The 25,177-nt window shown below is 37.9% G+C and overlaps 1 protein-coding gene, 1 long non-coding RNA gene and 1 pseudogene across 2 annotated transcripts in view; 2 read left to right on the top strand and 1 right to left on the bottom strand.

The window, feature by feature from the left end:
• The window catches only part of LOC106695023, a 3,913-nt gene extending 1,565 nt beyond the window's left edge, over positions 1 to 2,348 (bottom strand). Inside the window, exon 1 of the long non-coding RNA XR_001346114.2 lies at positions 422 to 2,348. This is a non-coding gene — a long non-coding RNA (uncharacterized LOC106695023). The remainder of the gene's footprint in view (positions 1 to 421) is intronic.
• The window catches only part of STRN (striatin), a 78,410-nt gene continuing 53,240 nt past the window's right edge, over positions 8 to 25,177 (top strand). Inside the window, exons 1-2 of the mRNA XM_023747804.1 lie at positions 8 to 203; positions 22,960 to 23,063. Of these exons, the coding sequence (XP_023603572.1) occupies positions 23,035 to 23,063 (29 nt within the window). The 5' untranslated portion in view covers positions 8 to 203; positions 22,960 to 23,034. The remainder of the gene's footprint in view (positions 204 to 22,959; positions 23,064 to 25,177) is intronic.
• On the top strand, positions 3,736 to 14,656 carry LOC102418928 (annotated as a pseudogene).

Below are 25,177 nucleotides of genomic sequence, written 5' to 3' on the forward strand. Positions count from 1 at the left end.
TTCTTCTTCAGCAACAACCACCGGGCGCCGGCGGTGCCAAGGGTCTCGGGCCTCTGGCGGAGGCGGCCCGCGACGGGGCGGCTGCGGCGGGGGCGGCCCGAGCCCAGTACAGCCTCCCGGGGATCCTGCACTTCCTGCAGCACGAGTGGGCCCGCTTCGAGGTGGAGAGAGCCCAGTGGGAGGTGGAGCGGGCGGAGCTGCAGGTAAAGACCCTCCCGGCCTGGCCCTCTTCATCCCGCCTCTTCGCTCCCTCTCGCCCCGCCCCGGACCCTTCCCCCTCCCTCTCCGGCCCTCTCCGGTCCCCTCCCCTCGGCTCCCACCCTCCCACCCGGCACCGTCCCCTTCCCCCCTTCACCTTTGCCTCTGGCTGACCCCACTTCCTCGACCCGGGTTCCCACTCCCGCCTTGATGCGTTGTTTACCCTCCCGCTCCTCTGCGTTTGCTCCTTCCTTCTCTGAACTCTGTCTCCTTTCCACGCTCCGGCCGTCGCTCGTTGCAGGGCTTCCCTTTCGTGCACTAATGGGGCCAGCAGTAGTTTGGAAGACGTCGGGCAAATCATCCTCTGTCCTAGGTCTAGAGACGTCCCCGCGGTAGGGATGGGCGATAGGCTCCTCCGAGAGGAAGGTGAGCGGAGGAGACGACAGAAGTTGAACCTGTGCGGCCTGGGCTGTCGGCGAGAAGCTGGTGTTGGGGGAGAAAGTGTTACTAGGCATAGGCAGCCCGCTCCTTACATATGTAAATGTGTCTTCTCTTCCTCCCACTCCCTCACCCCCTCCCGCGTTGCTTTTAGGTATTTCAGATTCACGGATTGTGAAGGCAGGACCCACTAGTAGAGAGGATCGCAGTCAGATGGTAGTTGAGAGATGGTTTCCTGTTCCCAGAATCTAAAACTTCCCCGAGGATTAATGTTGTGTTCAGTGTTTTGTGGGATCGACTTTGACTCTCAAAGGGACTGAGAGGGGCTTTAAAGTTGGTTACATTTCCGGCATCATCTGCAAAATAGAGTCTATCCAGGGGGGAGCAGTTGTGGCCTCTTAGGAGAATGAAAGTGAGGCTGAGACTTTGCAGGCCATTCTGAGCCGGTTAAGTGGCTCTTCTTGAAAACTTCCAAGCCAGACACCAATTTCACAAGGAACTTAAAGAGCTGTGCTTTCCTGGCTGATCCTGCATGTTTATGAAATTGGAGTGTAGTTTTGGTTGGTTTGAGACACTTGAAGTTAAAATGCTACCCAGTGTGTCACTCTTTTTTTGGTAACATGTATTTTCTTTGATCCTGAAAGAAAAGAAGAGAAAAGGAGAAGTCTGTTTAACAGTGTCTGTGCTGGGACAGCCTGCTTTGGTGTGGTGCAAGTGGAATGAGAAGAGCAAGCAGACGGTTACAGTAGGGGCAGGGCTTGCTGCTGGTTCTGTGACCTTTAGGGAATCCTTTAACCTCTCTGAACTTCAGTTTCATCACTTATATTTATTGGGCACCTTTATCGAGTGCCAGCGGTGTGCCTCTAGGTCCTGGGATTGACAAAACTGACGCAGGCTCTACCCTCATAGAGCCTACGTTTTAGGTGGGAGGCAGTGAGTCAATGCATCTCTATAATGTACTGACCCATAGAGGCAACTGCTCTGAGAAGAGTAAGTCAGGGCACAGGAATAGAATGTGATAGGGGCAGCTATTTTAGATGGAGTGGTTAGGGAAGGCCTCGGAGGAGTTGAATGAAGTGAGGAAGTGACCCGTCGTTTCTCAGATTCCTTCTGAGTCTCTATGTTTATATTCTTTGGTGGCTTTTTCATTCTGACTGTTATGTTGCTTTAGTATCTGGTCTTTTGATATTTTTAATTTTTCTTATAATGCGTCTGACCATGTCTGTATAGTAAACAGCAGACTTAGATGCTCCACTCAAATTTACTGGTAATTCACCCTGATTAACAGTGAATTCCATAAATGAGCTTGTGGATTTCAGACTTCAAGGAAGTGTTAAAGGCAGGCTTTAACTTTCATGTTGTACTGTTATGGAGGATGATTTTTATATGTAACCACTTAAATTTTAATATCTTTTCTAGTTTAGGGAATGTAAGATAAGTCACACTAATTGGGTAAAAAACAAGAAAATTCTTACTACTTGCGGAACTTTGGGAATTTTCAACCCACTTCACTCCCTGTGTCTCCCCTCACCTCACTGTGTTTAAACTTTTTAATTTTACCTGTAACTGTAGCCACTCTTCAGTTTTGTATGCACACACAACTTCCTGGGTAATTAATGGGAAATGTTAAACTTAAGGTAGGTTTCCCATTGGTGCTCATTATATTAAGGGCACTGCATTTTTACAGTACCTTTTGGTTTGTTCTCAAATTAAATTAAACATCCACAGAGAAACTTAAAAAAAGTCATATTTTCCAAACAGAGCAAGTATTATGTATTTTGGGGGGATAGAGTTTGCAGGAACCTGTGGTCTTTGGCCCCTTTATTAGCATTATTGAAAATCATTTATTTTTATTATTAACAGTATTACAGATGTTCCCCATCCCCTCAATTTGCCAAATGATTTCCCCATCCCCCCCCCCCATTTGCCAAATCATTAAATTTGAGCATATCCCTTTATTTTTCTATTGCCATTGGAATTTTCCTAGAAAAACAATAGGAAGTAAGAACTGAGTGATGATGAAATTTGGATTACTTGATGTCTTCCTTTTAATTTTTAAATCTTTTCTCAAGTCCTTAACACCAAAGTCAACAAAAATACCTTTAAGATGAACTCTAATGTGTCTCTTCAGGAACCTGTTAGTCCTGCTCTTTCAAATTGCCAGGGCAGAATTGTGAAAGGCAATCCAAGCTCCCACCTATCTACCTGGCCTGCCGTCATCACTTCCTCCCTCCTTCAGATCTTGAGAGTAAGGGACTAACCACATTGTACCAAAAACGTATTGTCATTTTGTTCCCCCTTGCCCATTTTAGTTAATAGATGATTCTCTTTTACTTTTGGTAATCCCCCTCACCACACCATGTAGATGAGAATAGGTAATTCATGGGAAAAGAATGGTCAAAATTATTACTGAGCTTTAATATTTGTGAAAGGAATTGAAAATGGGATACCTAACATTTGAAACAATTTTCTGGGTGAGACAGATTGAACCAGATTGATTACCTCAAAGAAACTTGCAGTCTGGTTGGAGTGATAGAACAATCAGAATGCAGAAAAATTAGTGTTTATCACTTGAGGGATTTAAATTTTCTCAGTATAGCACAGAAGAGCTTAGCAGTGAGTGGAGTGAATAGCAGGAAAAAAGAACTTTATGAGGTAATGAGAACCTAAGGCTCAGTTTCGAAAATTACTGATTTATGGGAAAACAAACATGTAAATAAAAAAATTAAAAGTTATTGCCTTAGTTGTGTGTGTGTAGTTGGGGAGGCTGTGCTGTTTACTTGGAAATGCTAGAACTGAGAAAAAGGTCAAGCTATCGTTAGTTATATGGTTGCTGGTACTAGAGTGTTTATGAATTTAAATTTTGGCATTGATGATTCATATTTTCATTCAATAGATGTTTTTCAAGTGCCTACTTCCTGCCAGGTCCTGTTCTAGGCACTGAGAAACAACAATGATGAAAACAGATCCTACCCACATGAAACTTAAATTGTGCGGGAAGACAGACTGTATTAAATAAATGCATCCTGAAAACATTAGATGGTAATAAGAGCTGTGATAAAGTGTGTAAGTGGGATATGGAGTGCTTGGGAGGATGGAATGGGGAAGAAAGGCTTTACTGATAAGGTGCCTTTTGAACGGAGACCTGAAAAGGTGAATTCTAAGGAGAGTATTCCAGACAGAGGGAACAGAAGAGGGAAGGAACATGCTTGGAATGTTTGAGGAATAATGAGGCAAGTGTGGGTGGAGTACAGGAGGAGACTAGAAGAAATGATGTCAGAAGTATTGAGTCTTGCCCATGGTAAGACTTTAGATTTTACCTCAACAAGGTGGGGAACTATTGAAATGTTTTGAACAAAAGAGTGACAGCATCTTTAAACAGAACCCTTTGCCAAGGATTCAGAATAGACTTGGAGGGGCGATGAGGATAGAAGAACCAGAGTCTAGTTAGGAGGCCCTTTGAATAATCGGGGCTAGAGATGAACTAAAGTGGCAGTAATGAGATCTGGGATTATATAATTTGAAACATGTTCAAAATATAATGGATTTTGAATACATTTTTGAAGGTAGAATCAGCAAGATGTGATAGAGGACAGGATGTGAGATTTGAGACAAAGGGGAGTGGAAGATGGGGAGAAAGGCAGAGAAAAGTATTGATGTGAGAGAAACACATTGATTGGTTGCCTCCTGCACACTCCCGACCAGGGCCTGGGTTGGGCAGGAGCCTACAACAGACATATTGCCCTTGATCTGAATGGAACCCGGGACCCTTTGGTCCACAGGCCAACACTCTATCCAGTGAGCCAAACCAGCTAGGACTACCTTGTGAGAATTAAATGAGATATTTTAAGATATCTAGCAGAGGCCTGGTACATAACACAAAGTAAGTGCCGAATAAATAAGTAGTATCAAGTGCATGATGTTAAAGTTGTATATCTCCTTGTTCCCACAGAAAAGCACAATCTTCAGTTATGAACTCTTCTAAGGCGAGAGCGTGTAAGTGCCATTCTGGAACCATGCAGTTTCATATTCTGGGTCTGATAGTGGCACTAAGGGACATTCAAATAGGAATCAGCCTCAAAATTTTGATAATAGGACTCCTTTCCCAGGCCAGGTCTGCTGGCTCATCCTCTTAAACCCCTCCACCCGCAAACATTGATAATATACTTCACATGTTCTTGATTTACTTAATAACTCACTCTGTGTCTTCTATTTTGAATTTTCTGTAAACATTTCAGAATGTGTCTATCTTAACCACGCATGACTTCTTAGGTAACAAATTGTGTATATTTACTAACCACTTTATAAAAGTAATTTTTTGTTTTATTTGGACCTTTAAACTTGGAACTGGTGAGCCCCATTGTGGTATGGTGAAATTTTGTAAACAGGTTTATTTTTTGATTCTAGTCATCCTTGATAATTTTTAATTATATTTTAGAAATAATAATTATATTTTAGAAAGGTTATAGAGGTTTCACTCTTAAAAACATATCCTAATATATGTTACTTTAGTTTAGTGTTTCTCAACTTTAGCTGTAATCTTAGAATAATTTGGGTAAACTTTTAAATATATTAATTCCCTGAGCTCTGCAGCAGGCTACTTAAATCAGAAATGTAGCAGTTAGGGCCCCTGGCATTAGTATTAGATGAGACGTATACACCTCCCTCAGACTGAGAGATAAAAAAGATATTAATCTTTGAGCTGGAATGAACTTTGGAATTAATCAGCTACATCCTTTTTTACAAGTAAAGTGAGGCCCAGAGAGAGATTAAATGACCAAGAATGAAAACAGATTTTGTCAAAGCTCTGTCACTTAAATCTCCATATACCTTTGCAGTTTTTAAAAAAACTTTTCAAGTACATTATCTTGCTCTATTCTTATAACCTGCTGAGATAACCAGTCACTAATGCTTATCTAATCACTTTTATTGATTGACTAGAGGCCTGTTGCACGAAAAGATTCGTGCAATAGGCCTTCCCTCCCCCTGGCTGCCGGCACCGGTTTTCCCCCGGGACCCAGGCCTTTGCTCCGGCTGGAGCCGCCTTCAGTCTTCGCTCTGCCGCTTCGTGCCTATGTATGCAAATTAACCACCATCTTTGTTGGCGGTTAATTTGCATATCTCGCTGATTAGCCAATGGGAGGCGTAGCGAAGGTATGGTCAATTACCATGTTTGTCTATTATTTATTGATTGATTGACTTCAGAGAGAGGAAATGAGGGGAGAGAACAAGGGAGAGGGAGGGGGAGAGGGAGGGAGGGAGAGAGAGAGAGAGAGAGAGAGAAAAGCATAAGTCAATGTGAGAGAGAAACAATGATCAGCTGCCTCCTGCCTGTGCCCAGACCTGGCATTGAACCTGCAACCTGGGTATGTGCCCTGACCTGACCAAGAATCTAACCCACCACCTTTTGGTGTAATGGACAATGTTCCAACCAACTGAGCCACACTGGCAGGGCTCACTTTTCTTTTTATTTAAAGCAGTAGGCATGGGGATTTTACAGTGTTCTACTGTTTTCCAGCTTATTTTATTAGCTACATTTAAGATTTTCTTTTGACTTTGGTGCTCCTGTAGTTTCTATGATGTGTAAGAGTTTAGATTTCTTTCTTTTCTTTTTTTTTTAATTTGGGACTTTGTTAGGCTCCTTGAATCTGTGGATTAGCATCTCATTAGTTCTGTAAAATAATCACTCATTATCTCTTTGAATTTCTCTTCTATCTTGTTCGCTTTTCTTTTCCTTTGGATCTCTGATTGTATGCACCTTAGGCCTTCCTTATCTGTGCTGTATTTTGCATTTTTAAAAATTTCTACATTCTTTATTCTGGGTAATTCTGATTTATTTTCTAGTCCATTAATTTTCTCTTCAGTTGGATCTAATCTTTTAAAGCTATCCTGTGATTTTGATTATTGTTGAAGTTCAGTTTGGTTCCTTTTAAAATCTGCTCTATCTTTTCTTAATAGTTTCCTATTCCCTGTAAATATTTTCAGAGTTGTCTTTTATTTTTTAAACCTAGTAAGTATAGTTATTTTATAGTTGATGCCTCTGTTCTTATATGTGAGGTCTTGGAGGTCCCTTTCTGTGGTCTATTGTTTTTTTCTGATTCTTTCTTTGATGACTTTTTTTTGGGGGGGCGGTCTGCATAGTTATTATGTGCTGCTCACTATCCTTGAAAAAGTGTAGGCTTAATTTGAGGTCTCAAAGAAAGATAGCTTCTTCAGCTAGCTTACTTCAGAAAGTTTTTGCATTTGCTTCTGGTAGGTATCTGGACTGAAGCACTACACTTGGAGTGCGGGTGAATTTCCCGCCAAAATATAAGATGGCTCTGTCTTTTGGTTTTGTTCCATCCACCAAAAGGGTGGATTACAAACAAATATTTGGTAATACGCAGTTACAATCGGCCCGAGTTTACACGTTTCCCGCACTCCACCGCAAATCTATATGAACCGAGTTAAAGACGGCTCCCGCGGAGTACGCGCAATTCACGCGAGCCGACTTAACTCGTTTCCCACACTCCAAGTGTTAAAGCAAATTTATTGCTTGAAGTTTTGGACCACCCAGGTGATGAATATTTTGGTTGTGAATACATATGAGGGCCAATTGTCTGTTTCCCCTTTGCTTTGAGGGTATAAGCCCTCTAGGGTCTTAGAAAAATGTTGGGTATATCTCCTATTATGGTCCTGGTCTTTGATTTTTGCCTTTTGGGTACTACAAAGCTGTTCAAACTAAAGTTCAAGTTTGTTCTGATTGGCCAGCACCCAAAGGGTAACAGTGGCTTTGTTTCCTTACCTGACTGGGTTCCCAATTTCTTTTTAGTTTTAACCAAATAATTCCTTAGTGTCTCATTAGCTTTTCTTTTTAAGATGATTGTAAAAATATTTTATCCAGAATTTTTTTTATCTGTTTTTAGTAGGGGAGTTATTTCAAGGCACCATTACTGGAAACAGATTTCTCTTATCTTACTTTCAAAAACTGACATATATGAATGGCCCTAGTAATTATCTGGGGAGAAATATTGCTAGTAGAAATTCTTTATCAAGGGATATACTTATTTAGCCGTAAACATTATGTAGTACCTAAGTCGACTTCTCTTTGAATTTCAATGGTAGAGGCAGACCTACAAGTTTTCTTCAAAATCTTGGTAATTTAAGAGGAATTTAAAACAAACATAAACCCCTTTACTAATCAGTCTTTGTTTGATTAGAAATGTGTTTTAAGTCCAAATAATCTGGATTGGTTTCCCTTTTTCAGCCTACTATCTGCTTGATGTCGGGTACACTTTCTGATTTATGAATGTTACTACTGTTATTCTGGTTTCAATTCTAGGCCATTAGAAAGAAAATTGCCTCTGGGATATTTGGAATTTCTTGGCTTTGGTGGCCATTTGGACAAAACAATTTATTGATATAATTTGCCTGTGGAAAGTGTGGGTGTTCTCCATGTCCCCTACTTGTTACTGGTGAAAGTGAGCTTCTCGGGCTGCCCTGGGAATAAGAATTTCCTGAGGTCCCCATGGGAGGATGAGGTATAGTGGAAAGCTTTATTGATGATGAAAGATTAAGGGGTTTCCTTCCAAGGTCCCATCTCCCTTGGTCCTGCCATGGAAAAAGTACTATTTCATTGTCAACAGAGCTAGAGTTAAAGCCACTGCCCAGAGTCTTTGCTCCATATTAAAGACCAGTCTAGCATCTGGCTAGGTTGTGTTTCCAGCTACAGTTCATTGCATGTGGGGTCCTCATGGCCGAGGGTCACATGGCAGGCCAGTGCAGGTCATGGAACAAGCCAGTGCAAGGAAACAGGACTGAAGCAAGAGGAACAAGAGAGAGAAAGTTTCTTTGTTTGGGGATTTTTAACTAGGAGCATAACCAATGAATCCTTCAGGACTTCATGTGCTTGCAATGATTCCAACCCCCTTAGCCAATCCATGGTTCCCCAGGCTAGACTGACAGGCAAGCACCTTCCCTACTTCCCTACTTCACTACACATGCACCCATTTTCCCCTTTGTTGGACCCTTTCCCCCAGCGATTTGCAGGGGATGGACTGTGGTTTCCTGGGGAGTGTTAAGTTGTAGCTTCTTGGCGAAGCTGCCCAGATGACCATGGTTATAATGTCTGGCCTTCCCTTTGCACCTTTTCTGTTATGATAATAGCAATAGAGTCATACAGCTTAATCACTGTTGATTTGAAAATTTTCTAGGATTTGTTTTTACTTGTAAATTGTGGAAGGTAATATACCCACTAAGCAGAGTAGTTGTAAGGTTTTAAAAAAGATAAAATATGTAAAGTTTATTTCCCATAATAGGTGTCCAGCAAGTTGTTTGCTCTTGTTGGTTGAAATTCCTATGGACAGAATGCATTTGATTGTATTATTTATTTAAATCAAATTTTAGAAGAATTGGTTTCAGTGGTCCATTTCATGTAGTAGCTATTTACGTTCTCTTTGCCCTATTAGTAGTGGTTTAAGGACAATAAACTGACTGTATTGGGAGTCGGAGGCAGGCCAGAGGTGGTAATAGTTTGTAAGCATTGTAGCCAACACGTAGTAATAGAGGAAAATTTGGAGTTTGGGAGAGAAACCTGAGGCAAGAGAGAGAAGTTGGGGAAGGGTGAGAAGAAAAGAAGAGACAAGAGCAGAGAGGTGGGAGAAGCAGAGACAGGGAGAAACTGCACTGCACATATTAACATTCTTAATTTCTAAAGGATGTATATTATCTGTAGTCTTCATTCTAGCGCTTGTAGGACTGACTGGGATAGCAACACACACACACACACACACACACTCCCTCCCTCCCTCCCTCCCTCCCTCCCTCCCTCCCTCCATATCTCTACTCTCAATTTTCTATCCCCTACTTTGAACTAAGAATATTTTACCTCCTGAGGGACCTTAGAATTTGAATAATCTCATCCTTTGTTTTAGTACTTAGGGCCACCGAGATAAAATAATTTGTCTTAGATCACTGTGTGAGCTGGTATTGATTTAGTTTAGAACCCAGGTGTCTTAGTGCCCCAGCCAGAACATTGTTCATCATAGTATATCATCTCCTTTAATTGGTCTTGTGAAGCTGCTTCTGATCTCAAGTAGACAAATGAATTATAACATTTAGATGATTAAGTATGTTTTGTATAGCTGTAAATTCTTACCACTTATTTCAAGTTTTCAAGTAGAATACTTTTCTTCAAGTAGAGTAATTCTTTAAGGGGCTCAGGAAAGTCTTTAACAATTTGTATTCCTCAAAGTTGTTTAACAATATCACTCTATTTTTATTAATTTTATTTATTTTTGTGTAAGGAATACTAAAATATAATGCCTATTTCTTTTTAAAAAACGTCTGCAAATTTGGATCTTTTTCAGCTTGTTTGAGAGTAGCCAATTAAGTTCTGTATGTGTGTGTATAGTTAGTGTTTATTGATCATCTATGAATTTGTATAGTATTTTAGTTATTAGGTTATTCTTAGCCCATCTCTTAATACATATGCTATATTTGAACAGAATAATATGTTAACCATATCTTTGCTCTAATGCAGTATGCTATTTGGGGAAATAAAATCACTTTTTTGGGACAGACTAAATGCTGTTAACCTTTATTGTAAAAGTACTTTATCTGAACAATGGAATATTAGAAAATGGAATGGAATGATGGAATATTAGAAAATATTGATATTGTAGAGTTGGCTGGAAGCAGTATGACACAAGGAAAAATGAGTAGGTATTTTGTTGTGGAGACAACATGTGGAGAAAAATAAGGTAGTTGGCGCCCTGGAACTAAGGCGATCTTTGGGAAGCATTGCATAAGGTTGGGTTGAATAGGTATTTTGGGTGTGGTGAGTAGGTTCTTGGCATTACTGCGCTATAGAGATCCAAGGAAAGGGCCAGGGGGAGTGTTTCATTACTCTACACACTGCTTCCATTAGCACTCATTTACATGAGACAGAAATTGGATCCAATACTAGCATATCTAGTTAGGAGAAATAAACACGATGTCAGATTCCAGAAGGGCGATACCAACTTCACCTGGTGGAAAATTACAGCCCAGACTTGTTCTCAGTTTTTTGTTTATACTTCCTAAATGAGAAGGTTAAGTAGTCAGCAAAGGATCTTAAATTATAGGCACAACTAAAACCTGCTCCCGAGGAATGTGGATTCCTATAAAGCTAAAAGGAGGGACTAAGGAGGAGCCAGTGGATCTGGGTCAGCATACTTCATTGAACTTGAAAAAGTAGAATCAGTCGCGTAGGATGGTACCGTGGTCCCAGTAATTGACCATAAAACAATAGTCATTTCACTTATTGGCACTTACCATTTGCCAGGTACAGTGCTAAACACTTTACATATATAATCTATTTTAATCTTTGTAAAACTGTTATTATAGGTATTAATAATCATTCCCTAATTTATAGATAAGAAACTAAATAATTTGCCATAAGAAAAGTTGCAGTGATAGGCCTGTGCATGACAAGTAGAAGGAAATATTTTTGTTGTTGTTAATCCCGAGGATATTTTTCCATTGATTTTTAGAGAGACTGGAAGGGAGGGAGAGACAGAGAGAGAAACATAAATGTGAGAGAGACACATGATCAGTTGCCTCCCTCACGGGGATCAAGCCTGCAGCAGAGGTACGGAGGTACGTGCCCTTGACTGGTAATTGAACTTGTGACCCTTCAGTTCAAGGGCCGCCATTCTATCCACTGAGCCAAACCAGCTAGGGCTAGAAGGAAATATTTTGACTTTTTTTCTTGTTCTCTAATACTCTGAGTCAGTGTACAGGGCTGGGATGTTTTCTAGACTGGTGGTAGGGCAGTGAATTAGAAAAGATGGTCAAGATGCTACTTTAAATTTAAGTTAAATATATGTATATACCAGTAAATTCATAATCATTTGCCAGTCTAAGATCAAGCCCGCTGACCCTTTACTTTTTTTTTTTTTTTTTTAAAAAAAAATGCAGTTCTGTGTTGACATTCATGGATTAGCTACAATTGCGGTGCATTTGTAATACATATAATAATACATAATGTAATTGTTTCTGACTTCTGGTTTTGGTTTTCCTTGAGTAAAGCACACTGAGTGCAAAATCCTAGATTTTTATGACGTTTCTCCCAGTCTTTTACAGTTATTTCACTCACATTTAATTTGACAGTGATATTTTTAGTACAACTTCTTTATTGTCTTGTCTTTCCAAAGCATTCAACCTAGTTTTTTCTTTATACCCATGTTTTATTGGTTTATGTAATATTTAATTGAATTATCTAATCAGAGTAATAAGTGCAACTGACATAAATAGATATGGGAGGAAACCAGTTGACTTTTAGTGTTTTTATGCTACACTTCTGTGGGAACCAAAGTGTATGGGTGAATTATAAAGAATAGTATGCTCTAGGCGTGAATATTCAATGTGTCCTGGTCTTTGAGCAGTGTTTTATAAAGGGACTAGAGCAGTGATGGCGAACCTATGACACGCGTGTCAGGTGACACGCGAACTCATTTTTTTGGTTGATTTTTCTTTGTTAAATGGCATTTAAATATATAAAATAAATATCAAAAATATAAGTCTTTGTTTTACTATGGTTGCAAATATCAAAAAAGTTCTATATGTGACACGGCCCCAGAGTTAAGTTAGGGTTTTTCAAAATGCTGACACGCCGAGCTCAAAAGGTTCGCCATCACTGGACTAGAGAATACTGGTTAATCCATAAGGTTGGTTAAGAGAGGAGTGGTGAGAACTACTGTATCTCAATTATACCACCTATCACATACTTAGTATGGCTATTTCCTCACTAGACTGTGAGTCACTTAAGGGCGTTTTTATTTTCCTAAAGTCCAGCAGAGTGACTGGCATATTGTAGCTACTTAATAGATGGTTCTTGAATGAGTAATATATTAGGTTATGTTGTTACTGACTATTAAATATACCCCTATATATGTATGTTCTGTCTCCCAGCTAAATTGTGTCCTTAGGGGCAGGTCTTATGTCCCAGACATCTTTGATATTTAAAATGTTTGTTGTAAATGTAGTAAATGTACAATATATGTTGCTATATGGAGAACAGCCTGTCTGTACCTCTTGCTTCTAGCTAGTTCTACTGCATGATTTCCATTGGAAAGAATCTTTTAGAGCAAGTAATGTCTGTGTTCTGTTGTGTAGAGCATCACCTGGGCCCTGCCAAGTCATTCTGACAGCTCATTTCAGGGATGCCACTGGCTTCATAATTACAGCTTGATGTTAGTTGCAGCAAATGGTGCTTGGGTTTTGGTAGTTGTGAATGTAGGTTTGTTATCTTTTGTCTTTGTGTGTTAAATAAGGACTGCCAGGAAATGTCTTTGGCATCATGTCCTAAAAATCTTTATAATCAGCAGGGATGTGTAACATTTTTTTTCTTTTCTAAAGCCCCTATCTTCAAATTTTATACACATTTCCTATTCCTTTTAAATGGAAAGCAAATGGAATATTTTTCTATGAAGATAAATCTTATTTTAAAATAAACTATTTTACATTCTATATTTCTGATTATTTATAGATGCATTACCAATATATTATGATTTTAAAGCTTTTTAAAACTCTGCTTCTTTAATAACATGGAAATGCCTCTGTTATTTAGATTTAGAATGAAAATTCTGATTTCCTTATCACTAAGCTTGCTTCTTTTCATCAAAAATTAAAGTTTAGCATTTTAGATCCTTATAGCTAGCAAACTAAGTGAGAAGCACAAAAGCGCTAAAATATGGAAATGTTAAAGTTGCCAAAATCTCATAGAAATTTTATCATTGAGAATTTTTTAAAAATTATGCTTTTGTTTGCAAGGCTTTTAGTTGCAACATTAGCTGCTTACTGAGTACCTGGAATTCTTTTAGGCACTGGAGATACAGTGAAAAGCAGGCAGGTGTGGTTTTACCTCACATGTAGCTTGTAATCAAGCAATGATTTTTAACTTCAGGTAGAGCTGAGTCCCTCATGCCAATGGTAATATCCACTTTGGCAATGCCATTTTAGTTTTCCCCATTTAAAAACCAACCAACCATCCCTTTTGACTCTCTGAGCAGCACGGTGGGCAAGAACAGGCGACTTATGAAAGGCAGCAAAAAGGGAGCCAAGAAGAAAGTGGTTGATGCATTTTTTGAGAAAGATTGATATGATGTGAAAGCACCAGCTATGTTCAACATAGGAAATATTGGAAAAACACTAATCACAAGAACTCAAGCAACCAAAATTGCATCTGATGGTTTCAAGGGTTGTGTTTTTGAAGTGAGCCTAGCTGATCTGCAGAATGATGAAGGTGCGTTTAGAAAATTCAAGCTAATTACTGAGGCTGTTCAGGGCAAAAACTACCTGACTAATTTCCAATGGCATGGATCATACCATGGTCAAAAAATGGGAGATCATGATTAAAGCTCATGTTAATGTCAAGACTATTTGCTTCATTGATCCTGTGTTGGTTTTACTGAACAATGCAACACTCAGATTTGGAAGACTTCTTATGCTCAGCATCAACAGGTCCGCCAAATCCGGAGAAGGTGATGGAAGTCATGACCCGAGAGGTGCAGACAAATGACTTGAAAGAAGTGGTCAGTAAACTGATTCCATTTGGCATTGGAAAAGACATAGAAAATGCTTGCCAATCTGTTTATCCGCGCCATGATGTCTTTGTTAGAAAAATAAAAATGCTGAAGAAACTCAAGTTTGAATTAGGAAAACTCATGGAGCTTTATGGTGAAGTTAGCAGTTCTGGCAAGCTACTGGCGATGAGACGGGGGCTAAAGTTGGACAGGCTGATGGATATGAGTCCCTAGTTCAAGAGTCTGTTTAAAATTTAAACATTTAATGGTGACAAATAAAAAATCCAGTTTGTGATTAGAACAACAATAAAAAATATCAACACATATTAAGTAACAACAAAAGAAACTCCTTTTTCAGCTCTTATCTATTGGTACTGTCATCCTGTCCCTTATTCTCTTTTATTTCTCTGTGCAGACCACATTTACTACCTTCAGGTTTTTTAAAAAAAACATATTTTTATTGATTGCAGAGAGGAAGGGAGAGGGTAGAGATAGATAGAAACATCAATGATGAGAATCATTGATCAGCTGCCTCCTGCATGCCCCTTACTGGGAATCGAGTCCACAACCTAGGCATGTGCCCTTGACCAGGGAGAACCTGGAACCCTTCAGTCTTCAGGCTGACACTATATCCACTGAGCCAAACCAGCTAGGGCTACCTTCAGTTTTTTACTAGTCTCATCTTTCTCTTTTTTTTCTTTGTTCTCTTTCTCTTTTTTGAGTTACTCATTTCTCAGTCTCTTGTGCTCTCGCTTTCAGTCCCAGATTATACTGTTTTGTTTTTTTCAATAGCTATTCTTTAAGTCCATCCACTCTAGTTGAATCCTTTGTTTAGATACCTCATAAAATTACAGGTCTAGCTAGTCTTTAGCTTTTCCACATTATAATTCTATTTGTAGTATTCCTTACTAATGTCTTTACCTGGATGACCTACCACTTGAAACTCAATCATCCTTTCTAAAATTCATCTCCCAAACCAAGTTGATCTTCTCATACCCAGCTCCTCTTATCTTTTATAGAAACAGATGATCTTTCACTGAAAATTTCATTCTTTGGTTCTCTCTCTCCCAGCTATGTATCTGATTTTATAAACTCTGTGTAATGTTTTAAATCCAGTTGTAGTCGTTTAATTCCTAATGCTATTGTTACCCTGGTCCAGATCCTCATCATCTCATCTCTGGATGACGGCAGTAGGGGCCTTCTTAAGTTTTTACCTCTGGTCTCTCCCTTGGCCAAGGTATTCTACACAGTACTTCCTCTAAAGCTTCTAAAAATACTGATTTGTTCAGGCATTCATTTTTATTTTTGCCTATAGCAGATTTCACATTTCTCCATTATTAGGTTATGTATATTTTCTACCTGTTAGGATAGGAAACCAAAATAGTGCAATCTTGCATTGCACATGAGCCATGTCTACTTTTTAAAAAATATTGTTTAAAAAGGACATTCTTAAATATTCTTTCATCACCTTGTGGTTTGTATTTCTTTTTCAGGTTTATGGGTTCTTTATTCAAATTTAGCTTACGTTCTATTTCCAACATGAAGAGTTTTTGGATACCCTTAGTTTTATTGATTATTCTTTTTTTAGTACTTGCTTTATCATTTGGCACTTAGGCTATGCTACCTAATACTGTTTACTTGCTTTTTATGAAACTGTTTAATTAATTTAACAAATATTTATTGGGCATCTGCTAATGCAAGTGACTGTTCTGGGAGTATAGCAATAAATAGCATAGAATCTATAGAATGCCATTGATGGTCCCTGTCTCTTGGGGCTTTAGCAGCTTCCTCTGTATCTTTTTAAAATTTTATTTCTAGCACCTATCACAGCATGTGTTAATAATGATGATGTTAAAATTGAGTTCAAATTTGCAAGAAGAAACCCCTGAACTAATAATGCCAGAAAAAAACCCCCCATAAAAACCCACTATAGAGAAGAGGATGATTATTCTGTAGGATGGGGATGTCTTTTAGAAGGTGGCTGTTGTTGTGTATTCAGTAATAAAATTTTAAAAATTAGCCAAAGCAATACTGCCTTGGAAGATGTTAATTCGACTGTATACCATTAATCTATGAGAAGGATGCAAATAGAATGCAAACAAATATAAATCTTAAAATATATATATATATATATATATATATATATATATATATATATATTTTAGAGGGGAAGGGAGAGGGAGAGAGGGATAGAAACATCAATAATGAGAGAGAATCATCGATCAGTTGCCTCCTGCACACCCCACATTGGGGATCAAGCCCGCAACCCGGTCATTTGCCCTGACTGGGAATTGAACTGTGAGTTCCTGGTTCATAGGTTGACACTCAACCACTGAGCGACACTGGCTGGGCAAATATAAATCTTATTTTAAAAAATCAACCAATTCATTGTTTTGGGATCAGTACTTTGGTGTTTTCCACACTGTGATCTTTTAGTTCCATATAATCACAGAATATTAAACTCTCATTGTATAGTTGAGGGGACTGAAGTTCAGAAAAGTTGGGTAACTTTTATAAGATCACATGGATTAGTGAGAGAACCAGGAGTAGGAATTTCCCAACTCCTAAATCAAAGAACATTGAATTTTTGTACAATACAGTTCAATAATTGATATGTATATAGTTGTGATCCTGAGTTATCAAGAAAAATTAAGTTATGTTAGCTTTTTAAAAAATGAAGATAGGAATTTCTTGATCTTTAAAATTCAATATATATCAAGGCTTATATTTAATATATATCTATCAATACCTAAAACACATATAAGTATTTTTAATATGTGTCTAATAAGTCTTTCCTATTTTCCCTACATTATGTTCTGTTTTGTTTTCTTTTTAGACTGTTTGAATAAAAGCTAATATTTTATCAGGAAATGAGTGTGTTATGATGGTTGAAAGTCAGGTAATTATTAATAAAAGCTTATTTTAATAAAACTGGACTTCTGGTTAAGGAATCTATAGTGATTTAAAAAATGTTTTTGTAAGTTAGCTATAACTTAAATACGAGAAGAGATTTAGAACTGAATCACTGACTAGATACCACCAATTTTTCTACAAAACACACACACACTAGTTTTAGTCCTTATTTAGAATTGAGTTAAACTTAGATTTTATTTTTAGAAACTCTAAATTTTACATTTAGAAGTATGAAAGAAAACCAGTGGTTAGAGTGGTAAAAACAGATTTTAATCAGGAGCTGTTATAAAAGGGGGAAAAGACCTCGGCATATAATTGGGCTCAATTCTGAATATAACAAGGAAAATGGGAATTTGTCACCTAGGAGGAGGGTGAGGTTTGGTGGGTGAAAGTTACCAAGAGGAAGTTACTTGACAGAAATGCTTGCTGAAGGCAGGCCAGGGTGATCAGACATCACCTGGAGGATGGTGGGTGATGAGGAATTTCATCAGAGATTAAGGGTGATGAGATTATGAAAATGGGGGATTCTTGCTAGACCGGCTTAGTGAAATTCTTGCTTAAATTAGGCAACGATGAACCTGGAAGTTCAAAGATTGGTTCTTGTTTAGCAGAGGGCTCAGAGGAGAACAATAGTTATCATGTAGCAAAATAGTCCATAATTATAAAAAACATATACATTAAAGCAATGAGGTACCCTTTTCTATTTATGAATATTTAAAAACCAACGAAAACACCTAATGGTAGGGGAGAAGTGTTAAATTTTACTCTCATGCTTTATTAGTGGTATTGGCAATTGGTCAGTATCTATCAGGAAACATAGTTATACTTTGATATAGTGATCCTACTTGTTGCAGTCTATCCCAGAGAAATAAACAAAAATTGCCTTAGAAGTCTAATATACATGAAGAACATCATTGGCAATTTGTATTGTAACTAAAGGCCCAGTGCACGAAATTCGTGCACGGGTTGGGTCCCTAGCGGCTGCCGGCTGCCGGCCAGGGCCTTTCTTTGTTCTGCGCCACCCCCTGGTGGTCAGCGCACGTCATAGTGAGCGACAGAACTCCCGGTTGGTCAAACTCCCGAGAGGACACTTTGCATATTAGGCTTTTATATATATAGATGGTGAAAAATTATAATCTAAATGTCAAACTGTAGTGAAGTATTACTGGGGATGCTTTTAGCTACAAGTAAATCCTTTTAACAGTGACATAAAAACAAAGAATTTTTCTCACATTCTGTTTGTGGGTAGTCCTTTTCTCTGACATTAGCTGTTGCAGTTGCTCAGTGAAGACAAAGAATCTAGGCTTTTTCTCTTCTTTTCCGCCATCCTTTACCCCCAATGTAGCGGCTTATTGTCTTCCTTCTTGTTACATTGTGATTACAAGATTGCTAAACAGTATTGTGTTCCAAGAACCTTCCCCTCCAGTGTATGCCAGAAACTTGATAGTACTGAGCCCCATATATAATATATATTTTCCCATATATACATATACTTCACAGCCTCTTTTTGACATATTAGAATTGCCAGGATCACTACTCTTGTGCTTTGGGGTCATTATTAAGTAAAATAAGGGTTATTTGAACACAAGCACTGCGATACCCCACAGTTGATCTGATAACCAAGTTGGCTGCTAAATGACTAACATGCAGGAGCTTATACAGTATGGATACACTAGACAAAGAGATGATTCATGTCTCGGGGTGGGACAGTGTGAGATTTCATCATGCTACTGAGAATGCTGTGCAATTTAAAACTTAAGAATCGCCAAACCGGTTTGGCTCAGTGGATAGAGCGTCGGCCTGCGGACTGAAAGGTCCCAGGTTCGATTCCGGTCAAGGGCATGTACCTTGGTTGCGGGCACATCCCCAGTAGGAGATGTGCAGGAGGCAGCTGATGGATGTTTCTCTCTCATCGATGTTTCTAACTCTCTATCCCTCTCCCTTCCTCTCTGTAAAAAATCAATAAAATATAATAAAAAAAAAAAATAAAACTTAAGAATTGTTTATTTCTGGAATTTTTCATTTAATATTTTTGGACAACAGTTGACTTAAGGTAACTGAAACTGTTGAAAGCGAAACCATGGAGAAAGGGAGGCTATTGTAGTTACAGACATTAAGACCTCAGTAAAAGCAGATGAGCCTTCTTTATCAGTGAGTGATAAACTTTCCCAGAAGTAACCTTCTCCCCACCCGCAGCATTCATATATATCTCACTAGTACTCTGGTTTCTCTTCAGACTGTATAAATCTTTCACTAATGCCGGTGGTCTTGATCCAGCATCTAGAAGGGTTCAGGAATCTGGAGAAGCGCTGTGTGTAAATTAATCGAGAGTCCAGAGAGGAAACATAATTTTGAAAGGCATTTGGGGGCCAGAGGAGCTTGGCTAAAGACACCAAGTTCTTCTTTGTCTCAGGACCCCTTGCTCTTTATTAACACAATTTGTCCTAAGGCAAGGTAGATAGTTTACAGAATCCATTGTCAGATTGGGGAAAAACTGCCTACGGCTTTAGGTGTTTGGCCACTAGGAGGCAATAACATGTAGATTAAGATGCCCTTAGTGTCTGGCAGCAAGCGATCATTTAATGCATCCTTTTCAGGTTTGATGAAATGCCCTCAGCCATCTCCAGATGATTCACCCTGCTGACATGCTGGAATTAGCTTCCGACATTTCACCTTATATTTCACTGGTTACATAGCTATGTGTGGACACACACAACCCAAGACAGCAAGCATTTGGCTTTCCAGATTCTATAGTGGGAAGTTACAAGGTGGAAGGGGGATGGGAATATGTATTTTGAATAGCTAGTACACAGAATCTGCCACAATGATTAAGTAAGAGTTATGGTAAATTTATTTGGAGATCTATAATGAACCCAATGAAAATGATGGTCATAAAAACAGTAATAACACAAAAACTGCATAACAAAATGTAAACTATAAAATTCTATACCATAATTCTATCTATGTAGAGAAATGGATTGAAAGGGAAATCAGAAGGAAAGAATTCAAAGCGTAAAAATAGAAGCAAAAGTAGAGTGTATCTGAAAATCTGTGCATATTACTTTTTTTTGGATGATGTGGAGGAAGGGGCTGGTGTTTCCATACCAGGTTATAGGGTATGTGTGTAGCATTGTCAGGCCCCTTTTGCCAAAAAAAATTTTGCATTGTTGCCAGCCATATAAAGATATATCTGTAATTTATCTGTCTGTGAACATTGTTTTATATTTTTAACAGGTATGCTATGCATGATGCATCAGAGCTGCCTTTTTAAAAACTTGAAAAAAAAATTCCAACTTACAGGAAAGTTCCAAGAAGAGTATTAAAAAAATCTTCACCCAACTTCAATTGTTAATATTTATTTTATTTTATTTTTATTTTTAGAGAAAGGAAGGGGGAGAGAGAGAGAGAGAGAGAGAGAGAGAGAGAGAGAGAGAGAAAGAAAGAAAGAGAAACATTGCTGTGAGAGAGACACATTGATCAGTTGCCTCTGGCACACACCATGACTGGGGATCAAACCCACAACCTGGCTATGTGCCCTGGCTGGAATCAAACCTGCCGTCTTTTCATGTACAGGATGATCCTCCAACCAACTGACCCACACTGGCCAGGGCTTAGCTGTTTATATTTAAAACTGTGATAATTTGGTATATTGTTGTACTAGTTAGGCTCTGTAATTTTTCATGTAATGATCTTTCATCAATATAGTCTCATGGCTCTTCATTTTGTTATTGTGTTGATTACTATTGACCTTTTTTTAAAAGTAAGCTTTTATTATATCTCCTGTTTACATTTTCTATTCTGTTTTCCTTTGGAGTATATCTTATAGTTTATTAAATAAAATATCATGCATTTGAATACTTTTATTATAGGCATTTAGCTCTGATTATAATAACTTCTTCAGAAGTCAAAAAGGCTTATGCTATTTCTATACAAATGTTAAGAAAAAGGACTCCTTTAAGAAATACACAGTATTTTATGTAGATTATAAGCTCTATAAAAAATGGACTGTGTCTCCGGTGGGGTTATCCTTCCAGTGTTTAGCACAGTTTGGTTACATGGTAAGCTCTCAGTAAATGAATGGGTGGATTTTATTGCAGTATATTGGTTAGACTGTAAAAATTATTTTAAAGAATATCTACTAACTCGATGTGTGGTAAATGAGGATTTAACTATTTTGTCCCTTCTTGGCTCTACTTCCTATCCCCCAGTTATATAAAAACTAGTGGCCTGGTGCACAAATTCGTGCACATTGAAAGGAAATTAATTAGAAATATTTTAATATCGTTATTCACCCTTTCTCTATAATAGAAGTGTCAACCAAATTCACCATTGACAATGACAGATTGAAACACATGCGATTGGTGCCAGTGAGAACTTAAATGTATTGCGCATGCATGAGTCAATTTAGCCAAATTATATATATATATAATAAACTTGCTTAATTAGACCTACTTTCTGATGTAGCTAAACTTTTTCCAGCCCAGTGAAGCGCCCCAACTTCTCTTTCAGGTAATTGTCAGCAACACAGCAGTAAATATCAATATGAAGCAGATTATTATTATAGATCATGCAGGGAGAACAAAGGGTAAAATATTTAACTGTAGCAGTGTTTGACTATATTCTGCACAGTGAGAAAACCCAAAGTCATTTTCAAGGTCCACCATTTCTTACTTTTCAGTCGGGTCAAGTTTCTAAACTTTCTAAATCTCCATTTTCTGGCTAATGAAAAGAAAATAGGATTTCACTGAGTCTCCTGTCTACCTACTCCAGGACTTCTGTGAGGATCAAATGAGATGAGGCATGGGAAAACGCTTCACAGACATTTTGTTAAAGTGTGAAATGTTTGCACCTGGCTATAAAGCAAGTCGTGTTTCTGGGCTGAAGAAATTGCAAGGAGGCTAGTCATTACTAGGGAGAAGAAGCCAGCTGTTGCTATGTGTCGTCATTACCTGGTGCCCACAGCGACCATTTCTGGGCTGGGCTGTGGGCCACATTTTGCGCCATGGGGTCTCAGCAGTGTTGGCTCCAATTTGGTGGGCTGTTGCTCCAGGGTGGTGGCAGGGCCTTTGTCCCAGTTGGGGAAAGCCGAGTGTTGCTTTGTGGGCGCCAGGTCTGCAGTGCCATTTCTCTGTGCACATCACGGCAACTCCTGCATTGAGCATCTGCCCCCTGATGGGTCAGTGCGTGTCATAGCGACCAGTCGGACAGTTGGACACTTAGCATATTAGCCTTTTATATATATAGATATTTAAAATTATTGTTTATATTTATGTAAACATACATAAATAATACCCATTTAGGAGCCAGCCAAATAGTATACTATGATTGTTTCTTTTCCTATGCAACTTTTGGTTTTCCTGCAGTTAATGATTACCTCCTTTTTTTCATGGCTTAATTTTCTTTGAGCATTGTTCTACTTTTGTTTCCATAAACTTCAGTAGACTTTATATACAAATTTATATGTGGTGAAAATTACCAAATAATTTTTTAGGCCCCTTATCCCCTTTTTTCAACTATTGATCTTATTTCTAGAGTTTTCTGCCTTGCTCTAATGTAAGCTACCTGCTATTTTGGCCTGTGAGCCAGTTCTTAATTTAAAACTTTCTTTTGCTGCCCCCATTCATGTTTTGCCAGTTGTCCCAGTGACTTCCTTTTATAGCCAAATCTAGTCCAGAATCATACATTAAGCCCCCTTTTTTTCTTGCAGTCAATGCCTTCCTATATACTTGCATACTTTGTGACAGATATGTAAAGGAAATGTTTTTTTCATCTAACTGTCCTATCTTCCAAAGATTCTTTCCTCATCTGAGTTTAAAAAAAAATTATTTGCTCTAAACTGAGTTTTATCTTTCTTTTCCCTACTCAGGCCCAGATTGCATTTCTTCAGGGTGAAAGGAAAGGCCAAGAAAATTTGAAGAAGGATCTTGTGAGGAGGATCAAAATGCTGGAGTATGCTCTTAAACAGGAAAGGTAATTCAGTAAAATGCAAGATAGTCTTCTCTTAAAATTTGGAATAATTTTCCTGCCGTTCTTAAATCTAAATTTTAATACTTGATGCTTCTGAATTCAGGAAATGTCATTTGTAATAAATGTTTATAATGGTTATAATATGTTAATTTTATTTTGTTGTTAACATTTAATAATGACCAATAAACTGATTTATATGATTAAAAAATTTTTAGCAACAATTTTCCCATACCCCCTTCTTTCTTAAGAAACATGTACTTATTGAACTTTTAATATCCATTTCTTTATGGAATTGAAATAGTTTTTAGTTGTAAAGGAAATTCTATAATGCTTATAACCATTTTCTTATCATCTAATATTACTCAATTTGATGTATTTTCTTTGGGAAAAAATTGCTCTGGCAGAGGAATCTTTTTATAGACTTTTTTGATATTTTGTTCCTTTGCTATCAGCTATTCATATTTCTCCATAAGCAAACCTTACCTTTTTAGTTTGCTAGTGTCTGAGATACTCAAATAACAAAACTTGGGTCATAAGTCAAGGATAATACGTCATAAATAAGAGTTTTGGAAATTTTCATATAAATTAGCTTTATTTGCTTTAGTGGATGATGTTCTTTGGATGTGTGTGTGTGTGTGCACACGCGCGCACGCATCAGCGGTGTGAAACCATTCTTTGTTTTGAGTACTTGATAGATATATTGAAATTCTCTATTTTGCTTTATTTTTGGTGATCACATTCTTTTCTCATTATTTTGAAGTTGATGTATGGGCTGTTTGTAAAACTACCATAAAATAACATTTAGCAGGTAATATTTATGAATATCAAGAAATAAAACTTTATTGGAATTTGTGTTCAATTTTATGTGGCATCTTTAAATGGCACAAGAGTTTGACAACATGTTGACTTCTTAGTGAAAAATAGGCAGTTCTTTTCCTTGAGAAGTTGATTGAAAACTGGATTGGGGAGATGGAAAAAAACACCCAGACTTTTAAAGGTAGTAATTTTGGAATAATTTTGGAATAATTGAGACTTTATGCTATCTAAATTATAGGCATAAGTGAAATGAGAAATAATAAAATGGACACTGTTTATTAACTACTATATTGCAGGCCCTGAGGCTTAAAAACAAAGTGACTGGATAGAGTTACAGTCAGATAGAGCTGTGCTTCAGATTGCTTAGGTCTGTCTGTTTCTGAAGCCTGTACTCTTTACCAGAACATTACAGTATTCATAAGATGGAAGTATTGAAATACACAGATATTACATAACCAAGAATATTGTGTGTGTGTCCGTGTCCCTTCTCATTAAACATATTAATCTGTGCATCCAGTTTAAGCACTTGTGCTGGACCTGAGTCTAAACATAGGTCATAGTCCTTGTCCTTACTGGCTTACAGTAACTGGAAACACACTTGGAAGCCACAAAGTGCGATGCAGTCTGATCGGTGCTATGGGAGAAATCTGTATGGGATACAGTGGGTCACAAAGGAAGGAGTGGATATTTCTGTCTGGAAGGTGGAAGTAGAAAGGAAGGTGTAATTAGAAGAGATGAGGCTTGAACATCATAAAAAATAATGTGTTTGCCATCATAAAAAATAATGTGTTTGAACACTATAAAAAATAATAGACAAGGTTCAGGAAGTAGAGAGGGATATGTTTTACACAGAATAAAGCAGTTTGGTGTGTTCAGAAATTTATAATTACTGTGTATTGGAAGGAAGGACATTAGTTGTGATTTGATAAGTGATCATGGAAAGCCTAACTAAGGAATTGAAACTTTTATCTTACATATAATAGGGAATATTGAAAATTTTCAAAAACTTTCTAAAATAATCTCAAACTAATAGAAGTTGCAGGACCTGTATACCATTTACCCGATTCATCAATTTGACCACATTTCTGTATATTCACTGTCATCATGCACACTATACCATTGTTTTTCCTGAATCATTCCTACTGAGTTGCAGACATTAAATCCCTTCTCTCCTAAATTCCTTCCTATATATTTTCTAAGAGCAAGGACATTCCATTGTATAGTTACAGCTTATTATCAAATTAAGGAAATTTAATGTCGATATAGTTCCATTATCTAACAAAGTCCATATTCATATGTTC

This window comes from Myotis lucifugus, unplaced genomic scaffold (genome assembly GCF_000147115.1).
Source record: "Myotis lucifugus unplaced genomic scaffold, Myoluc2.0 scaffold_6, whole genome shotgun sequence".
Classification (NCBI taxonomy): domain Eukaryota; kingdom Metazoa; phylum Chordata; class Mammalia; order Chiroptera; family Vespertilionidae; genus Myotis; species Myotis lucifugus.